The 27,735-nt window shown below is 41.3% G+C and overlaps 2 protein-coding genes across 6 annotated transcripts in view; one reads left to right on the plus strand and one right to left on the minus strand.

The window, feature by feature from the left end:
• The window catches only part of Skic3 (SKI3 subunit of superkiller complex), a 107,986-nt gene extending 106,912 nt beyond the window's left edge, over positions 1–1,074 (minus strand). For both annotated transcript variants that reach the window (XM_052743716.1, XM_052743717.1), the window contains exon 1: positions 1,053–1,074. The gene's annotated coding sequence lies outside the window, so the exon portion shown is untranslated. The remainder of the gene's footprint in view (positions 1–1,052) is intronic.
• Positions 1,075–1,246: 172 nt separating this feature from the next.
• The window catches only part of Arsk (arylsulfatase family member K), a 46,858-nt gene continuing 20,369 nt past the window's right edge, over positions 1,247–27,735 (plus strand). Inside the window, exons 1-3 of one of the 4 annotated variants that reach the window (XM_052743720.1) lie at positions 1,247–1,507; positions 9,105–9,234; positions 11,031–11,190. In XM_052743720.1, coding sequence (XP_052599680.1) covers positions 1,382–1,507; positions 9,105–9,234; positions 11,031–11,190 — 416 coding nt within the window. In that variant the 5' untranslated portion in view covers positions 1,247–1,381. Of the gene's footprint in view, positions 1,508–9,070; positions 9,235–11,030; positions 11,191–27,735 lie in introns of all 4 variants that reach the window. The other 3 variants (XM_052743718.1, XM_052743721.1, XM_052743719.1) reach the window with 3 other exon arrangements.

Genomic DNA, 27,735 nt, shown 5'->3' on the forward strand with positions numbered 1-27,735 from the left:
AACACATCTGTAGGGTGATGCCTGACTAACAATTCTGCTTCACTAATAGAGATGAAACTCAGTAGACTCAAAAATTTGCAAATCGAGGCAAAGTATTTATGAGTTAGGGCACGGACTAATCAATTTCCTCTTCAAATAGTTTCCTTGCAAAAACCCTGGAAAAGTCATTTAACCTCTCTCGTCTGTTTTACCATCTGCAAAGTAATCCAACTGAAGGCTACAAGATATATTCCAACAAAAAAGCATGTTACACAATAAATACATAGCAAGGTTTAACAGACCACTCAGCACATACCGCTATGTACTACTAGACATGTAAGGTATTTTCATTACAATTATTCTGTACAAAACGCTACAAGACATTGAAGTTTTTAAATAAATAGAACAACTCCTCATTTTCCTACCAGAAAATCAAAACAATTGGTTTAATGTACAAGCACATATAGCTGAAGGTATCATTAGTGAAGATTTTGACTTTGAGACAGAAACTTGCTTCTTCCGGAATTCTCCAAAGGAATCCAACAATCAAAAAAGGAATAACATTATTCTGCACCCAACCATGGTACTCTGAGCCTACGTCAATTAACAGCACACTTCACACAACCCACATTTCTTCCTTTTAGAACCTGTTCCTTTCTTTAAAGGCAAAGAACAGTCAAACTTTTCCATAATCTGGACCCTGAACTTCCTATGTATGCCCCGCTCCTCACCCCCTACCAGCACAATCCTTACTGCCCCGCCAACAGAGGCAATCCGATGAGGCAGGCTGCGTGACCCGGGTTCCGGAGTAATCCAAACCACTACGCAGACCGCACCTGAGGTGGCCCGGCCCCAGGCCACAGGGGCACAGCCCCATCCTACTTCAGTGACAGGAGCACTGCCACCTCATCACCGCCAAGTTCACTGTGTCTGCGAACATACCCACTCTATCCCGCGCAAAGGGAGGACGACCCCCAGCCCCACGCCCGGGCCCAATCCTTTCTTCCCCTAAATACCATTTCAACTGCCTTAGATTTTAACTTCTGCTCAAAGCGAAAGCAACCAGAACCCACCTGGAGCATGCAGAACTGCCGCAAAGTACAAATCTGGAAGGCGCATGCGCATTTCCCCAGGCATCGCTTGCGTGAGGGGAAGTAGCTGAGCGATCACTAACTCGAAATTTGATTAAAATGGTCTTTACATGGATTAAGAGTGGGAGCGCGACTCCATCGTTGCGCATGCGCTTGCTCTGAGCCTGATGGGAGTTGTAGTTTCGCGGTGCTACCCACATGACTTCAGTGTATGGAACCCGAAGTCCTAGTTCAGGGTCCCATTGCTGCTCATTACTGGGCAGCAGTCCAGAGACGGGCCCAGTGGCCGCGTCTGGACAACCCTGCCCGCAATGCTGCCGCTGTGGGTGTCGGTGGTCGCAGCGACGGCGCTGGCGGCGCCGGCCCCCGGAACACGAGAGCAGAAGCTGCAAGTGGCCCAGGCACCCAACGTGGTGCTTGTTGCCAGTGACTCCTTCGTAAGTACTCTGAGGACGGCGAGCGGACGCCGCCCACAGCCTGTGGAGGGACGACAGGGAGAGCGGGACACTGGGGTTGAGAGGTCCTGCACGCGCACTCCTGCACACGTGTGTGCCTGTATGCAAAGTAATAGTAAGAAGGCGGTCTCGAACTTCTGGGCTCTGGCGATCCTTGTGCCTCAAACTCGAGAGACGACACTCGAGCTCCACAGGCACAGATTTTTACTTTTTAAAGCCAGACTAGGTCCACTAAAACATTTGCCATTATAAATTAATGCTTAGCCTGTATCCTGGTTTAATTCAGTTATGAAGAGAAATCCATTGTGCACTTCCATAAAAGCTTATTCTTTTTCCAAAATGACGTGCCAGTCACCTACGTTTGCAATTAATTTACATTAAATTTAAATTAAAATTAATGTTTGGATGAGAAATGAAGGACATTTAATTATCTAGACCAGTGGTACTCAACCTATGGGTCGCGATCTTCTGGGGGTCAAACGACTTTTCACAGGAGTTGCCGAAGACCATTGGAAGTATCAGATATTTACATTGCGATTCATAACAGTAGCAAAATTACAGTTATGAAGTAGCAACAAAATGATTTTAGGGTTGGGAGTCATTAAAGGGTTGCATCATTAGAAAAGTTGAGAAACACTGATCTAAATATTTAATAATTGTGTTCATGCTGGTTTAAATGTTAGTTGTTATAATTTAACCTACTTTTGCCGGGCAGTGGTGGTGCACACCTTTAATCCCAGCACTGGGGAAGAGAGGGGGAGCGATCTCTGTGAGTTCCAGGCCAGCCTGGTCTACAGGGCAAGTTCCAGAACAGCTAGGACTGAAATCTTGTCTCAGAAAAACAAATAATAATAATAATAATAATAATCCGCTTTCTTGAAAAAGACGATTGATAAGAAATAATACATTTCAATTTCAAAGCTTATGATAAAGCTATAATAATACATTACTGGCAGATAAATATTTAGATCAATAGAATAGATTTAAGAGTCTCGAAATAAATTTTTATAAACAACTAGTGCTGGGGAAATTAAATATCCACATGTACAAGAACAAAATTGAGCCCTGTCTTCCTCCGTGTGTAAAAATTAACTTGAAATGAGTCTATGAGTTAAAGACTCCTTCAAGAAAATGGAAGTGTAAATTTTCATAATCTTGGATTAGACAGTTTAAAATGAGCCAAAGATTTGAAAAGATATTTCCCCATAGAATATACACAGGTGGCCAATAAGCACATAAGACATTGCTTAGCATTGATGATCATTAGGGAATTGTAGATCAAACCATAGTGAGACATTATGTAGATCAAACCAGTTCATTCCCATAAGGATAGCCAGAATCAAAAGGGCATAAAAGTGTGAGGGGGGTATTTGAGAAGACAGGGAGCCACAGGAGCCAGAGGAGGTGATGTGGAGGTAAATATAATCAAAGTATGAAACTGTTGCAATAAGTGCATTATTTTGTACAGTTAATATATGATAAGAAGTTCTTCCCTGTACTAATTACACACACACACACACACACACACACACACACGATAGACAATAACCACAGTTTGTGAGAATATGGAGGCATTGGGAACCTCATATAATGCTGTTGAGAATGCTTTGTAAAGTGGTGAAGCCACTTTGGGAAAGCGTTGACAGTTTTTTCGGTAATTAACTATAGAGTTACTATGCAATCCAGCAATTCTATTCCTAGGAGAGTGTGTGTGTGTGTGTGTGTGTGTGTGTGTGTGTGTGTGTGTGTGTGTCCAAGAGAAATAAAAGCATAGTCCACACAAAAGCTTCTACATGAGTATTCATAGCAATATTATGCTAGAAGATGAAAAGTGAAAGCAACCTAAACATCCATCTACTGGTAAATGTATAAATGAAATTTCATAGTATTATTCAGCAACCAAAAAAGAAATACAAAAGTCACGCATGTTACAAAGTGTTTGAACCTAAAAAACTATATGTTCTCAGTAAAAGAAATGACGATGGACTAAAATTTATATGAATCCATGTATCTGAAATGTCCAGAGAAAGCTCCTGTGTAGAGACAGGAAGTGTGTTAGTAGTTGCCTCAGTTTAGGATGTGTGCAGGGTGATGGCTAAGGGTTCTATTGGGAATGATGAAAGTATTCTAAATGACTTTCTAAATATACTAAACAACCTTTGAATTGCACCCTATAAGTAAGTTGTATGTAAATTCTATCTGGATAAAGTTTTGTTTTTAAGAAAAGATAAAAAGCACTACTGCTCGGGCCTTTAAGAACAAGGGACCCTCTTGCACTTCTGAGTCCACACACACTGCACGTCCTCTCTGTTGCAGCTACAGTGGTATGGTGGTTTGAAAGAAAATGGTTCCCAAAGGAAGTGGCACTATTAGGAGGTGTGGCTTTGTTGGAGTACTATGACCTTGTTAGAGGAAGTATGTCACTGTGGGGGTGGGATTTGAGGTCTCTTTTGCTCAAGCTTCACTCAGTGTGACACTCAGTCCACTCCCTGTTGCCATCTGATCAAGATGTAGCCAGTACCATGGGTGCCTGCAAACTGCCATGCTCCCTGCCACGATGATAATGGACTGAACCTCTGAATTGTAAGCCACCACCTCAGTTAAATGTTTTCCTTTTTAAAAGTTGCCATGGTCATGTGTTTTTTACTCTTCAGGCTCTTTTGGGGGCCTACCACCCAGCTCCCAAATAAATCACTCACGGAGGCTTATTCTTTCTTATGAATGCCCGGCCTTTACTTGGCTTGTTTCTAGCCAGCTTTTTTAAAATTATCCCATCTATCTTTTGCCTCCTAGCTTTTATCTTTCTCTATTTCTGTGTACCTTTCTTTACTTCTTCATGGTTTACTGTGTAGCTGGGTGGCTGCCCCTGGTGTCCTCCTCCTTTTCTCGCTCTTCCTTTGGCTTCTCTCAGATTCTCTCTGCCTGCTAACCCTGCCTATCCTTTCTCCTGTCTCACTATTGGCTATTCAGTTCTTCATTAGACCAAAGAGGTGTTTTAGATAGGCAAAATAACACAGCTTCACAGAGTTAAACAAATGCAACATAAAAGAATGCAACACATCTTTGCATCATTAAACATGTTCCACAGTATGAACAAATGTAATACATCTTAAGATAATATTCTACAACACTTCATAATAATCGAAACCCTAACAGGAGTTGATACCAGGGACTGGCATTTGTTTGGAGAAATTTTGGACTTTGGTACTATGGGTTAGGAAAGCAGTAGAGTGCTTTAAGCAGTGCTTAATGGGCCATACTTGTAGGAGCTGGGAAGACAGTGGGACTGGTAATGATTTGAACTATCAAGGGCTGGCTCAAGAGGTTACAGAGGAGAAAAATATTAATATGTGGCCTAGAGATTGTTCTTGTGATATTTTGGTGAAGAATGTGACTGCTTTTTGCCCTTGTCTGAAGAGTCTGCCTGAGGCTAAAGTGAAGAGCTTTGGATTAATTCCGTTAGCAGAGGAAATTTCAAAACAGCCTAGTATAGACTCTGTCATGTGGTTATTAGTGTTAACACTAATGAAGATTTATAATGAAAAAGAGCAAACTGAACAGATAAAAATACAAAACGTACAATTTGAGGAGAAAAAGGCACACCCGGAAGTAGAATAGAGTTAAAGCCTGTGTTCAAGGAGATAAACAGATTAAGAAATGGAAAAAAGGGAGTGGTGACCTCAGGGCAAGATCCAGCTAAATTTCCAACTTGTGAAAAGGAATTAAAGAAAAGCTTAGAGCCAGGTGTAGTGGTGCACGCCTTTAATACCAGCACTCAGAAGGCAAAGGCTGGCAGATCTCTGAGTTTGAGGCCAGCCTGGTCTACAGAGCAAGTTTCAGGACAGCTAAGCTTAGGCAGTGAAGAACAGAAAGCTGGTGAAGATGGAATTGCATGGGAGTGCCATGTTCCAGCCTCAGTAAGCAACAGAACTTGGCAGCTTCAGCCACATGGTTCTGGAGTTAAGGAGCTATGGAATTTGCCCCCAAGACTAAGGAAAGCCTTCTGTGGGATGGTCTGTATGTCAAGTGTGTTGCTGATTGGTCAATAAATAAATCACTGATTGGCCAGTGGCCAGGCAGGAAGTATAGGCGGGACAAGGAGGAGAAAAAAGCTGGGAAGTGGAAGGCTGAGTCAGGGAGACACTGCCAGCCGCCGCCATGACAAGCTGCATGTGAAGATGTAGGTAAGCCACGAGCCACGTGGCAAGGTATAGATTTATAGAAATGGATTAACTTAAGATATAAGAACAGTTAGCAAGAAGCCTGCCATGGCCATACAGTTTGTAAGCAATATAAGTCTCTGTGTTTACTTGGTTGGGTCTGAGTGGCTGTGGGACTGGCGGGTGACAGAGATTTGTCCTGACTGTGGGCCAGGCAGGAAAACTCTAGCTACAAAAGCCACTGAGGCCAGGCATGTGTCAGGGGTGTCCCTGAATGGAGGCCTGGAGAGGCCATTGTATGAAGCTGTGAAGCTGAAGCCTGGATTGCCTTAGAGATCCCAAGATGTTGGAGATGCCAGAGTCATGGGATACCTGCCGAGGATAGCTACCAACAGGGAGTGGAACCAGCCCAAGAGAAAGAGGCATGTTGTAGTCAACAAAGCTGACTTGGAGTTGGAGATCTGAAGAGTGTCTTGACATCAGACATGAAGATGCAGGGTTTGGAGTTTGCCTGGCTGGTTTTCAGTCTGGCTTTCCAGTATTTCCTCACTATGCTTCCTTCCCTGTGTTTTGGAAGGGTAATATATATCCTGTGCTTTATATGTTGGAAGTATATCATCTGTTTTTGATTTTGATTTTATAGGGGATTACAGTTAAGAGATTGCATGAATCTCAGAAGAAACTTTGAACTTTGGACTTTTAAACATTGTTGAGACTGTGATAGACTATGGGAACTTGTGAACTTAGACTGAATGCATTTTGCTTTATGATATGGCTTCAAGACTTTGGGGGCCAGGGAGTGGAATGTGGTAGTTTGTAAGAAAATGGCCCCCAAAGGGGGCCATTACACTGTAAGCTGCCACCTCAGTTAAGTGTTTTCCTTTATAAGAGTTGTTGTGGTCATGGTGTCTCTTCACAGCAATAGAAACCCTAACTAAGACAAGTAGTTTTCATTTTGATGAGGGTTCAGAAATCAATAGTAGCACGGGAATGTATATTGCAGACTCTCTTAAGAATATCACTTGTCATGGTCAATAAGTCTAAAAGGCATACAATAAACAGCCTTGCCGTAATGAATAAGACCTTCATTGTTTGACTCTTGGGTTAGGATGATGCTTTTCCTAGTGAACTTAATTTGTCAATTTGACATAACCTAAAATTATCTAAGGGGAAAGCCTCAACTGAAGAAATGCCTAGATCACACCGGCTATGAGTATGTCTGTGGGAGTACCTTAATTAGCATTTCTATTGCTGTGATAAAACACTGTAACTGAACAAAACTTGGTGGAGAAAGGGTTTTTTTCATCTTGAAAGTCTCATACTCCGTCCAATCCCGATGGAACTAAAGCAGAAGCCGTGGAGGAAGAATGCTTACTGGCTTTGCAACTCTTGACTTGCTTATCCTGCTTTCTTATACAACCCAGGACCCTTGGCCCAGAATTGGCGTTGCCCAAAGTGAGATGGACCCTCCCACATCAATCAATCAAGCAAATACCCCCCAGACTTGCCCATTGGCAATCTGATGAAGGCATTTTCTCAGCTGAGGTTCCTCTTCCTGGATAACTAGCTTGTGTCAAATTAAAAAAAAAAAATGGGACAGGGAGATTGTATTGATTATTAATTGATACAGGAGAGCCCAGAGCATTGAGGGCCCCACCATCCCATGGCCTGTCTAGGTGGTTCTGGGCTATATATGAACTCTAACTCTAGGACCAGGCAGTGGTAGCACACGCCTTTAGTCCCAGCACTTGGGAGGCAGAGGCAGGCAGATTTCTGTGTGTTCCAGGACAGCTAGGGCTACACAGAGAAACGGTGTCTAAAAAACTGGGAAAAAAAGAACACTAACTAAGCATAAAACTGTGAGTGAGCTAGCCAGAAACCAAGTCAGCAAACAGTGTTCCCACATGGTTTCTGCTCCTCAAGATCCTGCTTGAATTCCTGCCTTCTCAGTTATGGACTGTAACCTGGAAGTAATAAATCTTTCTTCCTGTACATTGCTTTGAGTCATGGTTATGTTTGTCACAGTAACAGAGTAAAACTAGAACAATGCTTGAAATCTAAACTTCTCCTTTGATCCTCCTTAGTCCAGAATGATAAGGAACTAAATACCATGCCATGGTTCAGAAGCAGCAATTAGAATTTATTAGAATTCATAGCCACAGCTGGGATGTAGCTCATTTGGTACAGTACTTGTCTAGCATGCACAGATCCCTTAGTTCAATCACCAGCACCACATAACGAGGAAAAGGTAATGTATGCCTCTGATCCCAACAGTCAGGAGGCGGGAGACTGGGAATCAGAAGTTTAAGGTCATGATAACAAGTCAGAGGTTGCCTGGGATACATGAGACCCTGTTTCAAAGGAAAAAGTATATATTTGTGCAGATTTACACATATAATTCATACAAGTATTCAAAGTTAATTTGCTAATGTTCTTTTTACCTCTCCCAATGGGGTGTGAGTTTCCTGGGAATGGGACTCTATTTTATCTCACCATTGTATCCTCAGACCTTGCAAGGTGCCTGATACATAAATACACAAGTATTTAAGGTTTATTAAAATAATTTTTTAATTATTTCTTCCTTCTCCAAATGAGCTTTCCTAGAAGCACTTTAACTTAATATATGCAAATGAATTTGAGCATAACTTTCTTTCAAATGTTATTTGGGCACTGGATCCTTATAACATACCTCTGCTTTTTATTTTTGAGATTTCATGAAAACGTATTGAAGTCTTTGGGGTAGTAAATTTTGTGTTTAAAATTAAAGGGGGAAAATTTTTTTGGTAACGTAATCAAGGGTGTCATGGAACTGGAGTTACAGACAAGTGTGAACCATGTGGGTACTGGGAACCGAACCCAGGTCCTCTAGAAGAGCAGTCAATATTCCCAACTGCTAAGCCATCTCTCCAGCCCCCAAACAGATCTATTCTTATCTGAGGCAATGATAAGAAGTAATAGTTTTTATTCAATGAGTTGGGTTTTTTTTTCTCTTCTTCTTAAAATACATCCTTGAATTTTAGCATTCCATGATCTTGTTCTTGATTTAACAACCTGAATTTTCTATCTTCCCGCCTTTGGTTTTTGAAGCCCAATATTGATTTAAGGATGAGACACAGCTCTATGAAACGGCATCATAAACTAGCACACTGTTGTGTGCAATCTGGAGATAGAAATGAAAAGAATATTGCTGCCATCGCCTCTAATTGTTCAAGCCTGTGATGGTTATGTGAATGAAGAAAGACTAGGTTGGGAATGGGGGGCTCACAGGGCAAAAGGGATTGCTGCACAAGCCTGATGGCCTGAGTTTGCTATCTGCACAGCAAAAGTTAAAGTGGAAGGCCAAGGATGGACACTGAAACTTGTCCTCTGTCCTCTGTGTGTACAGGGTGATCAGCAGTGGCTGAATTTCTTTATTTCAGGATGGAAGACTAACATTTCAACCAGGAAGTCGGGTGGTAAAGCTTCCCTTTATCAACTTCATGAAAGCGCATGGCACCACCTTCCTGAATGCCTACACTAACTCTCCCATCTGCTGCCCATCTCGTGCAGGTATGAATGTGCCTAAAAGGACGTCCAGATTTAAAATATCATATGCAAAAATCTATCATAAACTCACATCTAGTACCTAATAAAAATGCCTCAGTGAAATTGCTGTGTGTTCTAAGGTATGAATGTTGGGGTCATTTGATTTTCTAATTTTTCTGAAGAATTTGTTTTAGAATTGAACTTGAATTTCTTGTTTTTCTAAAGAAGGGCTTTTTCTTGCCTGAGATGCTGTCTAGTTCCTGTGTTGCTGTTTCATTTCTTCATTTGACTGTCAAAGCAGATGAGCAGGTACTCTTGCTTTAGAGAGTTCTGTTTCCAGGAAGTCTTTCTGGGAAGGCTTAGGAAGGAGTCAGCAGGCTCTCTGGAAGATTCTTCCCAGGCAGAACTCATATTCATGTTTATCTGAAGTTTTCCAAATTATTTCAGACTGTATGCTTCATCTCTTTCTCTTCTGTCCCAATTTACATCTATCACAAATCTAAGGGCTCACTTTATTGTAATAATTTAACAAATAGCCGTAATTTTGATGGCAAGCATGTCAGTGATTATAAGCTATAAGTTTAGAAAATGAAAATTTGTTTTTAAGAATCTTGTCTGAAAGGTACTCTCCTGCCGGATCCAGCCCAACCTTCAGACAGTCCTTGGTATAGGGGAGTGTGGATTGAGAAATAATAGGTATAAAAAAATATAAATGTAGACAAAAAGACAGAGACACAGGATAGCTTCAGGAGGGCTCTGGGTCAATACCACAGTGGCCTCAAGTTTATTCCTTTTTTTTTTTTTTTTTTTTTTTTTTTTTTTTTGGTTTTTCGAGACAGGGTTTCTCTGTGTAGCTTTGCGCCTTTCCTGGAACTCACTTGGTAGTCCAGGCTGGCCTCGAACTCACAGAGATCCGCCTGGCTCTGCCTCCCGAGTGCTGGGATTAAAGGCGTGCGCCACCACCGCCCGGCTTCAAGTTTATTCCTAATGGGCTTTTTATACACCAGCAAGGGGAGAGGCAAAAGACCTTCCCCTTTCAAAGTCAAGGTACAAAGTACAAGCAAGTGTATTTTCAGAACACCTCGTAACCACGCCTTACAGCTAAGCATCTTGTAATTAGAACTTGAAGTATAAGACACCTGGTAATCATGCCTTTGGCCAGAATGTCCCATTATGCAGCTTTGTCGGACAAAGCAAACCCATACTCTCTGACCCTGAGTCAAGATGGAATAAGGCCTCACTATGGAGTCTCTGTGGGCCCTCACTCTCCTTTGCCTCTGTTTGTATGGTCTTTGGTTATCTGCCATGGAACCTGTAAATAACCAAAAACAGTTTGATTTCTTTATGAGCCACTGAGATGATAGTCTCTGTGATTTCAGTTATAACCACCTTCACTATATTTCTAGAGCTATCTGGTCACCAATGGTTAAGAAAACCTATGTTATCCTAATTGATATTTCAACGATGAAAGATACATCATATGTAAAATCATGTTTGCTGACTGCTGTCCTGTGTTGACTAGAAGGAGCCTGAGCTAGGGTAAGGTGACTCTAAACCTCAGTGAACCCTTAATCAGCTTAACCTCTAGGCCTTGGTGGGCTCCTCTGAAGAACAGAAATGCTAACTCCTTCTAAATCTGCCTCTCCAATAAAATGAGTAGCATTGAGAAATGTCTGGGAACTGCTGCAGCCAATGGCATTTCTTATTCCAGATCACAGACTGTAATAAAACAGCTAGCACACTCTCAGAGTAATTGCTTTTATAGTTAAATTGCTAAGATTTACCTTAACCAGTTTCTGTTATTTCTTTTTTTTCTTCAGCAATGTGGAGTGGCCTCTTCACTCACTTAACAGAATCTTGGAATAATTTTAAGGGTCTCGATCCAAATTATACAACATGGATGGATGTCATGGAGAAGCATGGCTATCAGACTCAAAAATTTGGAAAACTGGACTATACTTCAGGACATCATTCCGTTAGGTAAAAATTAAAACAGACAAAATTAACCCAACACTGGCCTCTGCTGTCATACGTTCATGTACTCTCTTTATACTTACTTTACAGTAAGGCTGAAAATAATTCTTTTACTCCCTCAATTATACCAATTTGGCTAAATCTTAACTTTCTTTAATTTTGTTAAAATATTTAAATTGTTAATATTCTGATGGTTTTTTGTCTAAAACATAAATATCTATAATTAATGGATTTTAGTATTTGTAAAATAGTTTAGCCTCTGAATTATTTTGTGAGTTTCTGTTATATAATATTTTTTTCATTTTACAATCTTTGTAACAGAAGCCTTCTTTAACTTTAATGGTTCTCTAGAACTTGAAGTCATTGTAACTTTTCTTTCATTTTAGTAAACCTTCAAAAGGCAGGCAGCTATCTTAGCTAGGGGTTTGGCTCAGTGGTAGAGAACATGCTTAGCATGCACAAGGCCCTGGGTTCTACCCACAGCACCGCAAAAAGAAATGAGCAGCTAAGCACTGTGGTAAAGAGTGAAAATCTAATATCAGATTGCCTCATTTTGAATTCTAGCTTCTCTAATTACTACTAAACTTGTGGTTGTGTAGTCTTGAAGACACCTAAGCCCTCTGAACTTTAATATGATGACTAAACTAGATAATTAGTGCAGGAAATTGCTAACATGCAGACCTGAAACTTACCATAACAATATTTGCCTACCCATATGATTGTCCCTGACTGGTGTCTGGGAACTTGAGTCTCAAGGGTATTTTTCCACCGTTCTGTAACTGGTAGGCATGACCTGGAGTGTTTGTATAATGTGATTTATGTTAAACAATCAGCTTTCTTTGGAGACAAGAATTTTGGTATGGGGTAGGTCCAAGGTGCCCACATGATTAGCCTTCAATAAAAACCAGAGTACTAGTTCTCTGAGTCAGGGCAGTACTTCACATGCACTGAATAGAGACAGCACATCCCCCATAGTTACAACCCCATATGGGAAGAATCTGGGGTACTCTTGAGCTCTCTGCTTGGAAGCTTGTGCCTCGTTCTGTTGGTCTGCACCCTGTGCATCTCTTTGTGCTGATTTAGCTGTGTGCACTTTGATATAAACAGATATCCCAAGTCCTGCAGTTCCTCCTGCAAACCTGGGTGTGATCTGCAGTTCCCTAACACTTGGGACTCCCAACAGAAACACAAGACTAGGTAGTGCCTTGTGCCTAGTAAGTGATGATTGAGAGTGACAATAATAATAGTGATGAGAGATCGTAAGCAAGAGAATTGAAAACTAAATGTCATAAAAATGGCAGTCAGGGTGATGATTTGAACAATGTTCCATGCAAACTTGATGAGCACTGGGAGTTATTTGGAAATAGATCCTAACTACAGATGTAACTAACTAATGTATAGATGTCTCAAGATGACAACCACTATACTTAGGATAAATGCTAAATGCAGTTCCCTCCACTCTTATTATAAGAAGGGGACAGGCACAGATGCGCAGAGGGGACAGTTAGGTTCAGAAGCGGAGACTGGAGTGACACCAGAGCAAGTCAGAGAATGTGACAGATCCCTGGAGTCACGGTAAACCAGGCAGACACAGTGAGCAGTCCCACAGAGAGCCTTCAGTGAGCTGTCCCACAGAGAGCCTTCAGTGAGCAGTCCCACAGAGAGTCTTCAGTGAGCTGTCCCACAGAGAGTCTTCAGTGAGCTGTCCCACAGAGAGTCTTCAGTGAGCAGTCCCACAGAGAGCCTTCAGTGAGCCTTCAGTGAGCTGTCCCACAGAGAGTCTTCAGTGAGCTGTCCCACAGAGAGTCTTCAGTGAGCAGTCCCACAGAGAGCCTTCAGTGAGCAGTCCCACAGAGAGCCTTCAGTGAGTCTTCAGTGAGCTGTTCCACAGAGAGCCTTCAGTGAGCTGTCCCACAGAGAGTCTTCAGTGAGCAGTCCCACAGAGAGCCTTCAGTGAGCTGTCCCACAGTGAGTCTTCAGTGAGCTGTCCCACAGAGAGTCTTCAGTGAGTCTTCAGTGAGCTGTCTCACAGAGAGTCTTCAGTGAGTCTTCAGTGAGCTGTCCCACAGAGAGTCTTCAGTGAGTCTTCAGTGAGCTGTCCCACAGAGAGCCTTCAGTGAGCTGTCCCACAGAGAGCCTTCAGTGAGCTGTCCCACAGAGAGTCTTCAGTGAACTGTCCCACAGAGAGTCTTCAGTGAGTCTTCAGTGAGCTGTCCCACAGAGAGCCTTCAGTGAGTCTTCAGTGAGCTGTTCCACAGAGAGTCTTCATTGAGCAGTCCCACAGAGAGCCTTCAGTGAGTCTTCAGTGAGCTGTCCCACAGAGAGCCTTCAGTGAGTCTTCAGTGAGCTGTCCCACAGAGAGCCTTCAGTGAGTCTTCAGTGAGCTGTCCCACAGAGAGCCTTCAGTGAGTCTTCAGTGAGCTGTCCCACAGAGAGCCTTCAGTGAGTCTTCAGTGAGCTGTCCCACAGAGAGTCTTCAGGAGGAACACAGCTCTGCTGACACACCAGCTTCAGACTTGCTGTCTCTGGAGGTGTGCAAGAGCACATTGTTGGTTTAAGTGGCTCACTCTGTGGTAACTTATTAAGCAAGCCCTAAGGAGGTAGTACAGTGAGTTTGCAGTTAAACAAATACTAGAATAATCTAAGTATTGTTTTGCTCTTCTTTCTAACATTAAATTTCTCTCCTTTTCCGTGTTTAAAATCTAAAATACAGCCACACTACAGGTTCAGGTGTCACCTTAACATGTCTGCCCCTCTGTCCCTCATCACCAAGTGTTGGCAGTTCCACTGTGAAGCGCCTCAGCTTGTTCACTTCCCGCCCCTCCAGGCTCCTGTCATTCTTACCTGAGTTATTAAAATGGCTTCCAGGTGAACTCATCCCTAATGGTGATCTTTAGAAATACACCTGATCAATCCCATAACTTACCTGCTCTGAATCCATGAGTCTTCTTCTCTGATTTCATTAGATTCCCACATCTACAGCATGGTTTATAAGACCCCACCTGCTTACAGTGTGATGCATGCCATGCTTTCCTGCAGAATGCACCTAATCTTACTAAAATGTCCTTAATGTGCTTTTCCCCAGGAACTGCTGTACAAGGTGGGCCTTCTGGGTAAAGTCTCTCCATGTATTCTGCTTTGCTTTGAGAATGTAGCAGAGAGAGGAGCGCAGACAACCCGCAGTGTGGGGAGCAGTGTTACCTGCTTACCATCCTTCTCACCTTGGGCAAGTCACCTCTCAAGTTTGGGGGCTCCTTTTATAAATTGGAATCTAATCACTCATTGAACAGCTGAGTCTTATCTGGGTTAGCATTAAAGAAACTGTAACAGGAATAAATAAAGTGTGTGGCAGTTCCTGGCACAGAATAAACATCCATCTGGTGGGAAAGATTGGAGTAATGTGGGATCCAGTCAACAAGCCTTACATCTCCTCCCTTTCTAACGTGATTTACATTCCTGATTATTTCATGGAATTGCACAAATTTCTCCTAAAAATATTTCCCTTTATTTTTATAGCGAAAACATACTTGTGGTGGTTTGAATGAGAGCTGCCCCATAGGCTCATATATTTAAATACTTGGTCCCCAGTTGGTAGAACTATTTGGGAAGGGTTGGGAGGTGTGGCCTAATTGGAGGAGGTATGTCACTGTGGGGTAGGCTTTGAGCTTTCAAAAGCTCACACAATTCCCAGTTAATTCTTTCTACCTCGTGTTTGTGGATTGAAATGTGAGCCCTTAGCTACTGCTCTAACACCATGCCTGCTATCATGATGTTCCTGCCATGATAGTCACAACTCGCTGAAACTGTAAGTCACATAAAGTGCTTTTCTATAAGTAGCCTTGGTCTCAGTGTCTTATCACAGCAATCAATAGTAACTAAGACAGAACCTGGAGGCTATTATAGAGACAGGTCTGATCATGCTGCTTTTGGAAAGAATAAGGAAGACGTGGGGACTTTGGATTGGGAAAGCCATTGAATGCTATAAATGGGGCTTAATCCTAATAGGAGCAGAGAACAGTGTGGACCTTTGGAGGCCCAGCTCAAGGTTTCAGAGGGGAACAATATTAGAAACTGGGCTAGAGACCGTTCTTGTGATATTTTAGCAAAAATGTGGCTGTTTCCTGTCCTTGTCCCCAAATTTGCCTGAGGTTAAGCTGAAAAATAATAGATTAATTTTCTAGGTCCAGGACGTTTCAAGACAACCGAATGTTAACTCTGTAGTATGATTATTTGTTATCACACTTATGCAGGCTACATAAAAAGAGAGTGAGCAGGGCAAAAGGAAATACAAAATATACAGTTAGAAGAGTAATAGAGCAGCAGCAGATTTAACGTTAGAGCCAGAACAGATGCTGAGAGAGAACGGAGATGCCTGAAATGAAACAACAAGGCACCACCAGCTAATCCTGCAATTTGTGGAAAAAGAGGTTGCCTCCTAAAAAGCAGCTACCAAGGAAAACATGCAGATATAATTCAGGGAGAAGCCAAGTTCCATCCCAAGCAAGCACACCAACTTGGTGGCATCAGCCCACATGCTTTTGGCATTAAAGTCCTGAAGGATACAGGAATAAAGGGCTGTGGAATCTTCCTCAGAGATTAAGGAAACCTGCTGAGGCCAGGTGTATGGCAGGGGAGGCCCTGCAGGGCCACTGGGTGAAGCTATAAAAATGAAGCCTTAATGTTGTTGGAGAAACCAGAGTCATGGGGTATCTACCAGGGAACGCTGCATACAGGGAGTGTGCTGCAGTCTGCAGAGCTGGAAGTGTGGAGCCATCTGAGCCCTTTGACTTCAGACACGGAGCTACAGGATTTAGAGTGTACCCTGCTGGGTTCGGGTCTTGCTTGGGCCCAATATTTCCTCAATATGCCCCCATTCCTCTCTTTTGGAATGGTAATGTATATTTTGTGTCATTATATATTAAAAGTATGTAAGTTGATTGTGATTTTTACAGGGTGTTACACTTAAGAGGTTGCCATAAGTCTCAGAAGAGACTGTTTTGGCCTTTTAAGAAGTGTTGTGATTGTGGTAGATTATGAGGACTTTTTAAAGTTGGACTAAGTGAATTTTGCATTATGATATGATGGCAAGCCTATGGGGCCAGGGAATAATAGAATGTGGTAGTTCGAGTGAGAATGGCCCCCATAGGCTCATGTTTTAAAACTTAGTCCCTTTTGGTGGAACTGTTTGGGAAAGATTAAGAAGTGTGGCTTGAAGGAGCTGGGTCACTAAAGGTGGACTTGGAGGTTTCAAAAGCCCATGCCATTCTCAGTTAGCTCTCTCTGCCTCCTACTTGTGAACTGAGAACTAATCTCTCAGCTACTGCTCCAGCACCATGCCTGTCTGCCTGCTACCATCCCTGCCATGATGGTAATACCCCCCCCCCCAACTATAAACTCCAAATGCTTTTTTTTATAAGTTACCTTGGTCATGGTTTTATCACAGCAATGGAAGAGTAACTAAGATAATATTCTTACTTATGGAGTACATGAAGTGTTTCTAGAAAATGTACACACTGTGTAATGCACAAGTCATGGTTTGTCTCTATGTTAGTTACTTATCTCCTTGCTGCTCACAGTTCAAGGGACAATGAACCCTATCAGGGAGGTCAGGATGGGAAGAGCTTGAAGTGCTCATAACCCTGGATCTTGAGTCAGAGAGCAGAGAGAGAGGTGAAAGCTGGGGCTTAGCTCGGTTCCTTATGTTCCTCACAGGACCCAGCCCCGGGAATGGCACTGCCCACATTTAGAAGAGTCTTCACCCCTCAGTTAACCTGTCTGGACATTTCCTGTCAGAAGTGCCCTGAGGTTTGCCTCCTGGATGCTTCTAAATCCTCTCAAGTTGACCATCAGAATTGACCATCACTGTCTCCTCAGACATCACTTCTCATGGCAAAAACTTTCAGAGTCCTTCTCAATATTTTGAAATGCTTGGTAGATACCTACCTACCCTACCATTTAATAGAAAAGCAGGATGGCTTTCTTCCAACTGGAGTTTAGGACATTGTTATAATAATGATCAGTGCTTCCCCAGCCCTCAGTGTGTGTTTCTCCATTTCTGCCATGCCACACTCTCCTCAGCCTGTGAGAGCCACAAGTCTAGTCTCCACCTCCAGAAGATCTACTTTTTCAGGAAAGGAGACCGTGCCCTACTTGTCTTCTGTGCCTGACTGGTCTCACTTAACCCAGTGCCCAGGCCCAGCTGTGTTAGCACATAGGACAGAACTTGTTTTTCTGTGACTGAACAGTCTTCCCCTGTGCAAATACCACAGTTTCTTTGTCCTCTCACTGGTGGGTGAATGCTTTAGGGTGTTTGAGGTTTTTTGTTTTGGTTTGGTTTTCTTTTTTTTATTGTTTTGGTTTTTTGTTTCTTTGTTTTTTTCAGACAGGTTTCTCTTTATAGCCCTGTCTGTCCTGGAACTCACTCTGTAGAACAGGCTGGCCTCAAACTCAGAAATTCCCCTACCTCTGCCTCCCAAGTGCTGGATTAAAGGTGTGCACCACTATGTCTGGCACTCTAGTGAATTTTTTTGAGAGTCTGCTTAATTTCTGTTTTTAAAAATTCTGTGTGTGTGTGGTGGGGAAGGACTAAAAAGGAGACACTCACATACTCACATGCCGTAGTGCGTGTTGAGGTCAGAGGACAGCTGTCCAGAGTCAGCTCTCTTCTTCCATCTTGTAGGTTCTGGAAAATGAACCTGGGTCTTCAAGCACTTTTATCTGCTCAACCTTTTTACCTCCCAAATGTCATTTCTTGGTTTATCGAATTTACCCCTGCCCTTAAAAGGGCACCCTAATTTATTCTCTGCATCTTTCTGTTTCTTGCACTGCAGTTACCATGAATAATAATCTGGCTTTCTCTTAGAACCTCTTTCTGATATGAAGTTAGAAATGTTAAAATTTCAAAATTAAGGCATATAAAGAATATGAGAATTTTCAGACTTTTTATAATTTCGGAGTAAAGTTGAAATATCTAAAAGGTGTGTGGGTAAAGTAGCAAATGTAGTAGCATAGGCATTCTTAGCAGTGAAATCTTAACTACTTTCAAGCATCACAGACAGCATTTTGTACCTTTTAGAAACCTTTCTGAGAATTGAATAAGGTATTTACTCAGTATAGTTCTGAATATGACAATTATTTTTCATTAAGTTCTTTGGTTTGGTTTGGTTAGGCTTTGGTTTGGTTTGGTTTGGTTTGGTTTGGTTTGGTTTGGTTTGGTTTGGTTTGGGTGAGTACTAGGGATCTTCATGCATGCTCGGAAAGTGTTTTCTATGCAAACCACTCATGAACTACTTTAAGCTGGGAGAATATCCTTTTGAGCCCACCTTCACAAGATTGGGGGTTGTTCAGGGTAACGAGAACATGACTATAATATAAGGACTTGCATGCGTTGATGGGAGATTGGATTATCAGTCTGTGATCAAGGCTTGTCACACACCTCTCTCAAGTCGTAGAACGAGGGAACAATTTTGAAACCAGTACGGATTGAGTGGCCTCAGTAGCAAGCATTGATGGCACTTTGATCTTAACAACCTGAGTCATGACTTGTTTTCAGGTCTACGCTGGACCTTGGTTTTTGTTTAACTGCATCACTTCCAACCATGAACCTACTTGATTCAGGCTCCATTTCCTTTGTGACCCTCTACCTCATAGCTGCGTTTTGTTGTTGTTGTTGTTGTTGTTGTTGTTGTTGTTTCTTTCTCAATTAAAGTTCTGTAAAGGATCTTAACTCACACTTCATGCCAGAATTCTCATAATTGCTGATCAGGTTAAAAACATAGAGATTTAGTCTCTAATATAAAAATATGAAAGTAAGAACAAATTTGAAGTTTAGTCATAATGAGAAAAGAGCATTCAGTAGAGAATGGTGGATTCCTTTTTTTAATATAGGATTCATAAGATTGGTTCAGAAATTTGCAAGGGAATTTTTAGAACTACCATTTTTCTATATGAAAGAATTATTGCTTCTACAGTTCCAACAAAAACAGTGTGGAGGGGGAGAACAGCAGAACTGGAAGTCTAGGCTGATAGGCTCTGTGGGAGACTTAGGAAGCTGCAGGGTTGCCTGTGTTGCTGTTGAAAGAAAACTCATTTCTCATAATATATTTTAATGTGTGATTTTTCTTCAGATGTACTTGTTACTATATAAATTAATCCTTGCTACCTGTGAATTGTACCCAGTGTTACAGCAGGAGAGCTGGAGCAGAAAACCCACACAGCAGTGGCTCATAGACAAATTCATGCAGTAATTAGTTGGCAATGTGTTAGGTAGTTTTATTTCCCATCTGTATTAGCAAGGAATAAATCACAGTTTAGTAAGGGATGAAAATAAAGTCAAGTTTTAAAGCTGTCTGTGATGATAAAGCTAGGCCAAAATTAACTTAATTTGAACTGTTATGCCATAAGAGGACCATGTTAGTAAGATTCCTGTTGCTGTTTCTGAGATACAGCCGGCTGGGTTTAACAGTTTTTATAATTTGACCAAAGAAAAAGGTCGGTGTTAATAAAGTTAATTGACAGAAAGGCTAGTTAGTGATCCTCCCTTGGTCTGGATCCATTCCTGACTAATCATAGGGTTAAGTGGGACTGGCATGAACAGAATCCTTGTCTACACTGAGTCATTCCAAAGATGAGCAGCTAGTTATGTTGTGTTACAAGTTTACTTCTTAGTAATTTCTTAGTAATATTTCCCACAGAACACTGCTAAGGTAACAAGAAAGTACTTTGGTTCCTCACATCCTTTGTGAGCCCCAGCGATGTTATGACCCCTAAAACTTTTCCTCCAACATGGTGACATTGTTTAGCAATGATGCAAACAAAAGACTGAGAAGCTAATGTCATGTGCTTTATAAGTATGTGAATTTTACCCAGAAAATCCTATTTTGGATTCTCATATCTGTTAGAATTGTTATGTATAATTTTGTTAAAATTCTACTCTTTGATATCCTGGAACTTAACTTTGTAAATCAGGCTGTCCTCAGACTCAGAGATCCGCCTGCCTCTGCCTCCCGAGTGCTGGAATTAAAGATGTGCGCCTCATTACCCATGGGCCATTAGTCATCTTCTGGTCTGAAATTTCTTCTGAGTATTATGTTTTACCATAAAATATGATTTTGTTGGGGTTGTTATCTAGATTCTTAAAAAATATTTCTAATCTGATAGAACACTTCAAAGGCACTTATATTAATAGAGACAAGTTTCTTGGCAATGTTGAGTATGCTCCGTAAGCAACAACAGCTTCATAAACCTGGACATTTCTTGGAAATATCAAATAGCATGTGACACAGACAAAAGACTTCCAAAACTTGAGTTGATTAAATCAGTGATATGTGTAAGTCCGCAAACAAAGACAAAAACGTAACTGCATTATAACAAATAAGAAACTTGCATCAATATTGTGGCAGTTCAGACCATGGTTAAACTGTTTTTTAGTGAGAGAAACTAGAACAAGGAACATATTAAAACATAGGATTTAGAAATACAAGAAATACCAATGGGAGATAGGGTTTTTTAAATACAAATGCTTTTGTGATGCAAAGAAATTACAGTAACTTGTAGGATGTTCTGTATGGCAAATGTGTTGCTGATTAGTCAATAAATAAAACACTGATTGGCCATTGGCTAGGCAGGAAGTATAGGCGGGACAAGGAGGAGAATAAAGCTGGGAAGTGGAAGGCTGAGTCAGAGAGACACTGCCAGCCACCATGATGACAAACACTATGTGAAGATGCCGGTAAGCCACGAGCCATGTGGCAAGGTATAGATTAATAGAAATGGATTAATTTAAGCTATAAGAACAATTAGCAAGAAGCCTGCCACGGCCGTACAGTTTGTAACTAATATAAGTCTCTGTGTTTACTTGGTCGGGTCTGAGCGGCTGTGGGACTGGCGGGTGAGAGAGATTTGTCCTGACTGTGGGCCAGGCAGGAAAACTCAAGCAACAGTAACTGGTTCTTTTATATTCTTTTCTGAGAGAAAGATACTAAAATGCTAGGTAATTCAATGGAAAAGAAAAATGCTAGGAATATGAAATACTTTAACTAATGTCTTAGTTAGGGTTACTATTTATGTGATGATACACCATGACCAAAGTAACTTGGAAAGGAAAGGGTTTCTTCAGCTTATGCTCCCACATCACGGTTCATCATTGAAGGAAGTCAGGACAGGAATTTAAGCAGGGTGGGAACCTGGAGGCAGGAGCTGATGCAGAGACCATGAAGGAGTGCTGCTTACTGGCCTGCTCCTCATGGCTTGCTCAGCCTGCTTTGTTCTAGAACCCAGAACCACCAGCCCAGGGCTGGCACCACCCCCAATGGTTTGGCTCTCCCCCATCAATCACTAATTTAAAAAATGCCCTACAGCTTGATCTTATGGAAACCCTTTCTTAATTGAGATTCTCTCCTTTCAGATGACTCTAGCTTATGTCAAGCTGACCTAAGACCAGCCAGCACAACTAAATATCTTTCTCTAAGAAAAATTAACTAGTCTAAGCAATCTATCACAGTCTTAACACAAATGAATATTCAGTTGTTTTCCATAGTTTTTATTTTTTTCCTTTTTTATTTATTAAGAGATCTTCTACTCATCCTACATATCAACCCCATATTCCCCTGTCCTTCCACCTCCCACCCCCCAGTAGTCCCTCCCAACCCACTCCCCATTCCCACCTCCTCCAAGGCAAGGTCTCCCATGGGGAGTCAGCAGAGCCTGGCACACTCAGTTGAGGCAGGTCCAAGCCCCTTCTCCCTGCACAAAGGCTGCACAAAGTGTCCCACTATAGGCACTAGGCTCCAAAAAGCCGGCTCATGCACTAGGGACAGGTCCCAGTCCCACTGCCTGGGGCCCCCCCCCAAACAGTTCTAGCTAAACAACTGTCCCACCCAGTCCAGTACCATGAGGGCTCCTCAGCTATTGGTCCACAGTTCATGTGTTTCCACCAGTTTGGCTAGCTGTCTCCGCACTTTTTCCAATCATGGTCTTGATATCTCTTGCTCATAGAATCCCTCCTCTCTCTCATTGGACTCCCGGAGCTCTGCCTGGGACCCGGCAGTGGATCACTGCATCTGCCTCCATCAGTCACTGGATGAGGGTTCTATCACGAAAGTTAGGATATTCAGCCCTCCGATTACCAGAGTAGGTCAACTTAGGAACCCTCTCGACCATTGCCAGTAGTCTATGGTGGAGTCATCTTTGTGGATTCCCGGGGACCTCCCTAGCACTCTGTTTCTCCCTATTCCCATGGTGTCGTCATTTATCATGGTATCTCTTTCCTTGCTCTCCCACTCTGTTCCTGATCCAGCTCAAACCTCCCACTGCCCTAAGCTTCCTTTCCCCTGACCCTTGCCCTCTGTTATGCCCCCTCACCCCCCAGTTCGTTCCTGTAGATCTCATCCATTTCTCCATCACTGGGCGATCCCTGTGTCCTTCCTAGGGTTGTCCTTACCAGCTAGCCTCCCTGCAGCTGTGGGCTGCAGTCTGGCCATCCTTTGCTCCACATCTAGTATGCACTTATGAGTGAGTACATACCATGTTTGTCTTTCTGAGTCTGGGTTACATCACTCAGGATGATATTTTCTAGTTCCATCCATTTGCCTGCAAACCTCATGATGTCATTGTTTTTCTCTGCTGAGTAGTACTCCATTGTGTATATGTGCCACATTTTCTTTATCCATTCTTCAGTTGAGGCACCGGTGTCTAGGTTGTCTCCAGGTTCTGGCTGTTACAAATAATGCTGCTATGCACATAGTTGAACATGTGTCATTGTGGTATGATTGAACATTCCTCGGGTATATGCCCAAGAGTGGTATAGCTGGGTCTTGAGATTGATTCCCAATTTTCTGAGAAACTGCCATAATGATTTCCAAAGTGGCTTTACAACTTTGCATTCACACCAACAGTGTAGGAGTGTTCCCCTTGTTCCACATCCTCTTTAACATAAGCTGTCTTCAGTGTTTTTGATCTTAGCCATTCTGACAGGTATAATATGGTTTCTCAGAGTCATTTTGGTTTGCATTTCCCTGATGCCTAAGGATGTTGAGCAATTCCTTAAATGTCTTTCAGCAATTTGAGCTTCTTCTGTTGAGAATTCTCTGTTTAGCTCTATAGCCCATTTTTAATTGGACTGTTGGGTATTTTGATGTCTAGTTTCTTGAGTTCTTTATATATTCTAGATATCAGCCCTCTGTCAGATGTGGAGTTGGTGAAGATTTTTTCCCGTTCTGTAGCCTGTCATTTTGTCTTGTTGACCGTGTCCTTTGCCCTACAAAAGCTTCTCAGTTTCAAGAGGTCCCATTTATTAATTGTTGTTCTCAGTGCCTATGCTACTGGTATTATATTTAGGAAGTGATCTCTGGTGCCAGTGTGTACAAGAATACTTCCTACTTTCTCTTCTATCAGGTTCAGAGTAACTGGATTTATGTTGAGGTCTTTGATCCACTTGGACTTAAGTTTTGTGGATGGTGACAGATATGGATCTATTTTTAATCTTCTACATGTTGACGTCCAGTTATGCCAGCACCATTTGTTGAAGATGCTTTCTTTTTTCCATTGTACAGTTTTGGCTTCTTTGTCAAAAATTAGGTGTTCATACATCTGCGGAGTAATGTCAGGGTCTTCAATTCGGTTCCATTGGTCCACATGTCGGTTTTTTTGTGAGTACCAAGCTGTTTTTATTACTGTAGCTCTATAGTAGAGCTAATTCAGGGATTGTGATGCCTCCAAAGGTTGCTTTATTGTATAGTATTCTTTTAGCTATCCCAGTTTTTTTGTTTTTCCATATGAAGTTGAGTATTAATCTTTCCAGGTCTGTGAAGAATTGTGTTGGGATTTTGATGGGGATTGCATTGAATATGTAGGTTGCTTTTGGTAAGATTGCCATTTTTACTGAATTAATTCTACCTATCCATGAGCATGGAAGATCTTTCCATTTTCTGATATCTTCTTCAATTTCTTTCCTCAGAGACTTAAAGTTCTTGTCATACAGGTCCTTCACTTGCTTAGTTAGAGTTACCCCAGGTATTTTATATTATTAGTGGCTATTGTAAAGGGTGATGTTTCTCTGATTTCTTTCTCAGCCTGTTTGTCATTTGTATATAGGAGGGCTACTGATTTTTTTTTAGTTAATCTTATATCCTGCCACATTACTGAAGGTGTTTATCAGCTGTAGGAGTTCGTTGGGTGAATTTTTGGAGTCACTTATGTATACTATCATATCATCTGCAAATATGAAACTTTGACTTCTTCCTTTCCAGTTTGTATCCCCTTGAACTCTTTTTGTTGTCTTATTGCTCTAGCTAGATCTTCAAGTACTATATTGAATAAATATGGGGAGAGCAGACAGCCTTGTCTTGTTCCTGATTTTAGTGGAATCACTTTGAGTTTCTCTCCATTTAATTTGATGTTGGCTGTTGGCTTGATATAAATTGCCTTTATCATGTTTAGGTATGTTCCCTGTATTCCTGATCTCTTTAAGACCTTTATCATGAAGGGGTGTTGGGTTTTGTCAAAGGCCTTTTCAGCATCTAATGAGATGATCATGTGGGTTTTTTTCTTTCAGTTTGTTTATAAGGTGTATTACATTGACAGACTTTCGTATGTTGAACCAATCTTGCATCTCTGGGATGAAGCCTACTTGATCATGGTGGGTAATTGTTTTGATGTGTTCTTGGAGTCTGTTTGCCAATATTTTATTGAGTATTTTTTGCATCAATGTTCATGAGGGAGTTTGGTCTGTAATTCTCTTTCTTTGTTGCATCTTTGTTTGGCTTGGGAATCAGAGTAACCGTAGCCTCATAAAAGGAGTTTGGTAACATTATTTCTGTTTCTACTGTGTGGAATAAGTTAAAGAGTATTGGTATTAACTCTTTTTTGAAGATCTGGTAGAATTCTGCATTGAAAGCGTCTGGCTTTTTTTGGTTGGGAGACTTTTAATGACTGTTTCTATTTCCTTAGGGGTTATTTAAATAGTTTATCTGGTCTTGATTTAACTTAGGTATGTGGTACCTATCTAGAAAATTGTCCATTTCTTTTAGATTTTTCCAATTTTGGGGGAGTACAGGTTTTTGAGTATGACCTGATGATTCTCTGGATTTCCTCATTGTCTGTTGTTATGTCCCCCTTTTCATTTCTGATTTTGCTAATTTGGATGTTCTCTCTCTGCCTTTTTGTTAGTCTGGATAAGGGCTTGTCTATCTTGTTGATTTTTCTCAAAGAACCAACTCTTTGTTTCATTGATTCTTTGTATTGTTCTCTTTGTTTCTCTTTTATTGATTGTTGCTCTCAATTTGATTATTTCCTGGCATCTATTTCTCCTGGGTGAGTTTGTTTCTTTTTGTTCTAGAGCTTTCAGGTGTGCTGTTAAGTTACTAGTGTGAGATTTCTCCAACTTCTTTATGTAGGTATTTAGTGCTATGAATTTTCCTCTTAGCACTGCTTTCATAGTGTCCCATAAGTTTGGGTATGTAGTACATTCATTTTCATTGAATTCTAGGAAGTCTTTAATTTCTTTTTTTATTTCTTCCTTGACCCATTGATGATTTAGTTGAGCATTATTCAGTGATTCTCATGGAAATGAGATTGTAGGCTTTCTGTAATTTTTGTTGTTGTTGAAATCTAACTTTAAACCATGGCGGTCTGATAGAACACAGGAGGTTATTCCAATTGTTTTGTATCTGTTGAGATTTGCTTTATGACTGAGTATGTGGTCGATTTTAGAGAAGGTTCCATGGGGTGCTGAGAAAAGGTATATTCTCTTTTGTTAGGGTGGAATGTTCTGTAGACATCGATTAAGTCCATTTGAGTCATAACATCAGTTAAGCCCCTTATTTCTTTGTTAAGTTTGGATTTGGCAGATCTATCCAATGGTGAGAGTGGGGTGTTGAAGTCTCCCACTATTAATGTATGGGGTTTATGTGTGATTTAAGCTTTAGTAATATTTCTCTTACATATGTGGGTGCCCCTGTGTTTAGGGCATAAATGTTCAGAATTGAAACTTCATCTTGGTGGATCTTTCCTGCGATGAGTATGTAATGTCCTTCTTGATCTCTTTTGATTGATTTTAGTTTGAGGTCTATTTTGCTGGATATTAGGATAGCTACAAATGCTTGTTTCTTAAGACCATTTGATTGGAATTACTTTTCTCAGCCTTTTATTCTGAGGTAGTGTCTATCTTTGAAGTTGAGGTGTGTTTCTTGTATGTAGCAGAAAGATGGGTCCTGCTTTTGTATCCATTCTGTTAGCCTGTGTCTTTTTATAGGTGAATTAAGTCCATTGGTATTAAGGGATATTAATGACCAGTGATTGTTAATTCCTGTTATCTTTTGGTGGTAGTGTGTGTGTATTTCTCTTTTTTGGGATTTACTGCTGTGGGGTTATCTATTGCCTGTGTTTTTGTGGTTGTATCTGACTTCCTTAGGTTGGAATTTTCCTTCTAGTGCTTTCTGTAGGGCTCGATTTTGGGGTAGGTATTGTTTAAATCTGGTTTTGTCTTCTGGAATGTCTTGTTCACTCTATCTATGGTGATTGAAAGTTTTGCTGGGTATATTAGTCTAGGCTGGCATCTGTGGTCTCTTAGTGTCTGCATTACATCTGTCCAGGTCCTTCTGGCTTTCAAAGTCTCCATTTTGAAGTCGGTTGTTATTCTGATGGGTCTGCCTTTATAAGTCACTTGGCCTTTTTCCTTTTCTGCTCTTAATATTCTTTCTTTATTCTGTATGTTGAATTGTTTAATTATTATGTGGCAAGGGGACTTTTTTGGGGGGTCTAGTCTGTTTGGTGTTCTATAGGCTTCTTGTATCTTCATAGGCATTTCCTTCTTTAAGTTGGGAAACCTTTCTTCTATGATCTTGTTGAATATATTTCCTGTGCCTTTGAGTTGGTATTCTTCTCCTTCTTCTATCTATTATTCTTAGGTTTGGCCTTTTCATGGTGTCCTAGATTTCCTGGACATTTTGTGTTATGACTTTTGGGGCTTTGGTATTTTCTTTGACTGACGAATCCATTTCCTCTATTGTATCGTCTACACCAGAGATTCTGTCTTCCATCTCTTTTATTCTGTTGGCTATGCTTACATCTGTGTTTCCTGTTCGTCTACTCAGATTTTCTATTTCCTTCATTTCCTCTGTGTCTTCTCCATTGTTTCTATTTCCCTTTTCAGGTCTTGAACTGTTTCCCTTACATGTTTAATTGCTTTTTCATGATTTTCTTGGCTTTCTTTAAGGGATTTATTGATTTCTTCCAAATTTTTGTTTGTCTTTTCCTCAATTTCTTTAAGGGAATTTTTCATTTTTTCTTGAAAGCCCTCTAGCATCTTCATGAAGCTATTTTTATGTTCGCTTTCTTCTGTTTCTTCTACATTGTGATGTTCAGGTCTTGCTGTTGGAGGAGGGCTAGATTCTGGTGATGCCATATTGCTCTTTATGTTCTCGTATGTATTTTTGCATTGACATTTGCCCATCTCTTCCTCTAATAGGTATAAGAGGTGCCTGTGTCTGAGCAAGTTGCTATTGGTCCACTGTGCTTGTTGTGTCTGTGTCTCAGGGGCCCCTCTGGGTCCAA

Source organism: Peromyscus californicus, unplaced genomic scaffold (assembly GCF_007827085.1).
Source record: "Peromyscus californicus insignis strain IS unplaced genomic scaffold, ASM782708v3 Scaffold_18__1_contigs__length_77618521, whole genome shotgun sequence".
Taxonomy (NCBI): Eukaryota; Metazoa; Chordata; class Mammalia; order Rodentia; family Cricetidae; genus Peromyscus; species Peromyscus californicus.